The sequence below is a fragment of the Centroberyx affinis genome, unplaced genomic scaffold (assembly GCF_046629955.1).
Source record: "Centroberyx affinis isolate AG114_WGS23_722 - 3 ecotype Tasmania unplaced genomic scaffold, CSIRO-AGI_Caff_v1 ptg007363l_1, whole genome shotgun sequence".
In the NCBI taxonomy this organism is placed as follows: Eukaryota; Metazoa; Chordata; class Actinopteri; order Beryciformes; family Berycidae; genus Centroberyx; species Centroberyx affinis.
The window spans coordinates 17,501-22,925 of NW_027283713.1; the positions used below are offsets into that span (position 1 = coordinate 17,501).

The 5,425-nt window shown below is 49.2% G+C and overlaps 2 protein-coding genes across 2 annotated transcripts in view; both read right to left on the minus strand.

Annotated features, from left to right (window-relative positions):
* ttc29 (tetratricopeptide repeat domain 29) overlaps positions 1-798 on the minus strand; it is a 13,502-nt gene extending 12,704 nt beyond the window's left edge. The window contains exons 1-2 of the mRNA XM_071513586.1: positions 740-798; positions 162-248 (exon numbers count right to left, since the gene is read on the minus strand). Of these exons, the coding sequence (XP_071369687.1) occupies positions 162-248; positions 740-798 (146 nt within the window). The remainder of the gene's footprint in view (positions 1-161; positions 249-739) is intronic.
* Positions 799-2,517: 1,719 nt separating this feature from the next.
* On the minus strand, positions 2,518-5,098 carry LOC139639486 (uncharacterized). The gene is made up of 3 exons (XM_071513587.1): positions 3,193-5,098; positions 2,814-2,882; positions 2,518-2,582 (listed from the first exon to the last, which is right to left on the minus strand). The coding sequence occupies exons 1-3, from the start codon at positions 5,096-5,098 to the stop codon at positions 2,518-2,520; spliced, it is 2,040 nt and encodes a 679-aa protein (XP_071369688.1).
* Positions 5,099-5,425: the final 327 nt, after the last annotated feature.

Consider the following 5,425-nt stretch of genomic DNA (forward strand, 5'->3'; position numbering starts at 1 on the left):
TGGAAACATGAATCAGCATGACTAGACATTTGTTGATTGAACTTATTGTCTTAAGTTCACTCAGTTAGCTTTTCAATCCTTACTCTTCAAAAAATAAGTAATTTTTCTGCATAAGGAGCTCAGCACCGGTAACCAGGTTGTTACCATGGAAACCAACTCACAGCGCTATGTCTTCCTTGGAGACGGTCTGGGATGATTTATCTGGTACTGATCCAGTTTGGACTGATTCCTTCACCTGCTTCACCCTTCTGACAACACACACACACACACACACACACACACACACACACATTACATTTTACATTTGGGTCATTTATGTAGCTCTCTTATCCAGAGAGACTTCCAGTGAGGGCAACAGTAGAATAACATTAACTTCATACTAGTAGCAGCATCCATACACACACAGTTTCATCATCAGTCTTGTTAATGGTTTCTCTGTGTTAACTGGTTCTACCCGCTCTAGTTCTACCTGCTCTGGTTCTACCTGCTCTGGTTCTACCCGCTCTGGTTCTACCCGCTCTGGGTCTACCCGCTCTGGTTCTACCCGCTCTGGTTCTACCCGCTCTGGTTCTACCCGCTCTGGTTCTACCTGCTCTGGGTCTACCCGCTCTGGTTCTACCCGCTCTGGTTCTACCCGCTGTGGTTCTACCTGCTCTGGGTCTACCCGCTCTAGTTCTACCCGCTCTGGTTCTACCCGCTCTGGTTCTACCCGCTCTGGTTCTACCTGCTCTGGGTCTACCTGCTCTGGGTCTTGTTGTTGATGTCTGGTAGAAACGGCTCAGAGAGCCACGGTGACATCACTGCACTCATCCTCAGCTGTCACTCAACCTGCTGGATACACAGACAGGTTTACAGACAGGCTGAATTGACACAGACAGGCTGAAGTGACACAGACAGGTTCACAGACAGGCTGAAGTGACAACAGACAGGGTCACAGACAGGCTGAAGTGACACAGACAGGCTGAAGTGACAACAGACAGGTTCACAGACAGGCTGAAGTGACACAGACAGGTTTACAGACAGGCTGAAGTGACACAGACAGGTTCACAGACAGGCTGAAGTGACACAGACAGGCTGAAGTGACAACAGACAGGTTCACAGACAGGCTGAAGTGACACAGACAGGTTTACAGACAGGCTGAAGTGACACAGACAGGTTCACAGACAGGCTGAAGTGACACAGACAGGCTGAAGTGACAACAGACAGGTTCACAGACAGGCTGAAGTGACACAGACAGGCTGAAGTGACAACAGACAGGTTTACAGACAGGCCGAAGTGACACAGACAGGTTCACAGACAGGCTGAAGTGACACAGACAGGTTTACAGACAGGCTGAAGTGACACAGACAGGTTCACAGACAGGCTGAAGTGACACAGACAGGTTTACAGACAGGCTGAAGTGACACAGACAGGTTTACAGACAGGCTGAAGTGACACAGACAGGTTTACAGACAGGCTGAAGTGACACAGACAGGTTTACAGACAGGCTGAAGTGACACAGACAGGCTGAAGTGACACAGACAGGTTCACAGACAGGCTGAAGTGACAGACAGGTTTACAGACAGGCTGAAATGACACAGACAGGTTTACAGACAGGTTTACAGACAGGCTGAAGTGTAATTTCATATTTTATAATTCCATTTTAGACTGCTGTCATTTTGCACAACCTGCATCTGTAAATTTATGCATTTTCTATATAGCCTACTGTTACTTATGTTTTTTCGAAAACAGCAATATAACGGAAGTGTGTCCTGAGTCGGACACTTTTTTGCTAACATTCTATTAAAATTTTGCTTTAACTACTGTTATAAACGATCATGTAATGTTTCCAAATAGTTTAATGGTGTAAAAGTCAAGTATAACCTATTACCTTTCTAACCATATATCGTTTTAATCATTTACTTTAGATTTGTCTTTACCAGAGTCGGAAAAAGGACGCTATCGCCGGTCATTTAGCTGCGCGCTAGGCTTGTCCTGAGTCGGACACCCCTCTCTTCACGCTGTAAACACTACGCGCTGCTGATTTTGCAGGGCCTTTAGGTTGTTCCTGAGTCAACCAAGTCTACATCAATTATGAAAAAACATCCGGCACCGTACTTCCGTCCTTCACAATAAGATAACATGCTTCAACAACTCAAAATAATACAGTTAAGGCTCCTTAATTTCGATTTTGCTGCGTTACCGCCACCTGCTGGATGTTTTGTTAAACTCTCTTCTAAGTTTGATCACTTACAAAATACCAGCTGATGCATTAAATTGAGCAATTATACACTCATACATATGTACATACAGTATAACAATTGCCAGTAACACACACAAGAGTATTTATGGCAGGACTATAAACATAAGTGTTAATGACTAAAATGGTAATGTCTGAATCAAAGACAAATGACTATAACAAATGATGGAAAAGATTAAAGCAATTTTTTGATAAACATAAAACATTTATTGATAAACATAAAATAGACAGGACAAAAAATTCAAATAAAAATAAATAAATAAATAAGACAAACAAAATCAAACGTCAAGACACCAAAAACACCAAAAGTCCTCGTCGTCGTCGTCCAGCTCCTCCTCCCAGCCTACACAAATGGCATGGAACCATTTGTGACAGTTGTCACACTGGACCCACGACACCAATCCCTCCGAATTCTGTGGAGGGTCAGGTTTCCTGCACCGGCCACACCGCCAAACAGTCGGCTCCTGCCTTGTTTTCCCAGCGGTGTGACCTATTCACACACAAAAAAATTGTAAGAAAATTGCCTGATTATCATGTGTTGGCATGCAAAGACAGTCAACATGAAGTACACTACCGGTGGATGTCGTGGGTCCAGCGGACGAGGAGGAGCTGGACGACAAGGACACCAAAGCCTGGTTGGAGGCTGTAAAAATAAGAGACAAAGCTTAGACATGTCTTGTTTATTCTTCATCAAGGCTACTGTCACCAACATGTTTAAATGTTGTTTGTTTTTACAGATTATATAAAGGATTTACTTTGGGAGGGAGAGGAAGAAATTTGGGACCCCCGGAGGCCACATCCTGATGCTGAAGGCTCTAAAAGAATAATAATATTTTATATTAAAACATGAAAATACATACTCCCAATAACGTCTGTGCATCACAGTAGTTCTTACATTTCGATATTTAAATTCAATTAAATGCACAGTCAAATGTAAAATAGATATGATTTACCGTCCGCTTGTCCAGCAGGAGATGGGGGATGGTGTTGATGTTCCTGAGCAGGCAGGCTCGTTGGGGATGGTGTGCCGCTGGGGGCAGGCAGCCGGGGACCGTGGGAGGCACAAGAGGGGGCCAAGGGGGTTGAGGGACCGGCGATGGGAAGGCCGGAGCTGGTGGCTGGAGCAGCCCCGAGGGACGTTCTGCGGCTGGGGCGGGAGCCGCCAGGCAGGGTAGAGGAAGTGGCTGCCGGGCTGGTGTCTTCGGCCCGCTGCTGCTCTCGGTCTCGTCTGGCCAGAGCTTGGGCCTCCCGCCTTGCAGCGCGGTCCTCCGCCTCCTCGATGGCGTCGGACATCTCCTGAGCCGTTAGGATCCTGGCCTTGGTGGTGTTCCTCCTGACCTTGCCGGTGTTGCGGGCGTAGTTGATCTCGGCCAGGAGGTGGGCCAGGTCTGCTGTTATCTGGCCTGATGCTACCAGGGGATGGGTGAGGTAAGGATTGGCAGGTGGAGGGGGAGGTGGATTCTGGGTATTGGGGACAGGGGGTGGGCTCAGGGGATGGGGGGCAGGGGTAGGATGAGTCTGGGCCGGGGTTGTTGTGGCAGGTGGGCTTGGGGGTGGGGCAACTGGGGATAGGGGAGGTTGGATGGGGTGGGTAGCATCAGGCGTGGCCCAGGAAGATGCCGATGGGGTTGGCGGAGGTGGTGAGGAGGTCCCACGCCGCGGCCCGGACGGCATGACCCGAGACCAGTCAATGGCCGTCGGGTCCAGAGGGTAGAGGCCACACCTCCTGAACCCAGCCACCACCACTCTCCGATCCTTCAGCCTCTGGTATGAGTCCCTAAGGACCCTTGAAAACTCTTTCTTGGAAACCAAGAAAGAGTGGCTCACAGCCGACAGATCTCCTGTAAGACCAGAGAAATCTGCCTTCAAGGGTCCAAAGAAACTCACATCCAGTGGCTGCAGGATGTGAGATGTGTGTGGCGGCAGGCACAGGAGAATGACCCCCTCCCTCTGTGCCGCCCGGACCAGCTCTGGATCCAGGTGGGACTGGTGTCCGTCCATGATCAGCAGCAGCGGGCGCTCCTGGGCGGCGAACTTCAGGAAGTGCCCGACAAACCACTTCCTAAACAGCTCACTGTCCATGTACCCTGCCTGCGACTTCCCGTAGAGGGCATCAGGGACCCCTTCCTTGTTATAGGGGCCCCCTGGATATCCCCCCTTGTAGATGACAAAAGGGGGGACATCCTCCCCAGCCGCATTGAAACAGGCCAGGACGGTGATGTGGTCCCTGGTTCCCTGGGCCTGTCTGTATGCATGTTTCGTCCCTCGGGGCACGATGACCTTTCTCCTCATTGAGTCCAGCCGAAACCCCGTCTCGTCGCAGTTGTAGATCTGACGGGGTTTCTCCCTCAACCCGTGCTCCTCCAGGGTGGCAGTGAGGAGCCTGAAATATTCATTTATGGGCCCCCTCTTGGCACAGGATGCCCTCCCACGGTCAATTATGTCTGGGGTCCGGGCAGTGAGGCGATGGTGGTGCCGTTCTCTGAAGTTGATCCACCACGTCTGGCCAACCGCAGTCTTCCTGTTGTTTGGGTGGCGGTAGTTATGAATGGCCAGAGCGTGGGCCAGGATCTGAGGCTTCGTCAGTGGAAACCCATGACTGGCAGAATACAAACAGTACTCCACCAGGGAATTCTCATCTTCAGGGGCGAGAAGTGGCCTCTGACCATGGACACAGCCAGAGGCCACCCTTCCACTGACTCGGTCGCTCAGGCTGGACTTCGGGACCCCAAACCGCTTGGCTGCCTGCCTGCAAGTGAGCCTGCCTGCTTCCACCTCCTGCTTGGCCTGTTCCATGGCCTCCGGGGTCCACTTCCTCGTCTTCCTCTCCCTCTTCTTAATTTGCCGGATGTTTGGCATCTGTAAATTGATATAAATTTTTCAGATGCCATGTCAGAAATAAACTCAAAATTACGTCTACAGGCACATTGCATGCCTTGAATAAGGTTGAAAAATGTTATAAATTCTATAAATTGCCATATCACCATTCATAGACATGTATATTTACCTTAAACCGAAGCAGCATTTAAATTTCTATATCCACCTTTACTTTTAACATCTTGATGCTCCTGTAAAAAAAAATCCCTCTCTCTCTCACTCACTCACACACACACACACACGCACACACACACACCTTATCTAACTTACTTTCTCTTTCTGTGGTCCTCACTGTTAGTCTCTTTTCTC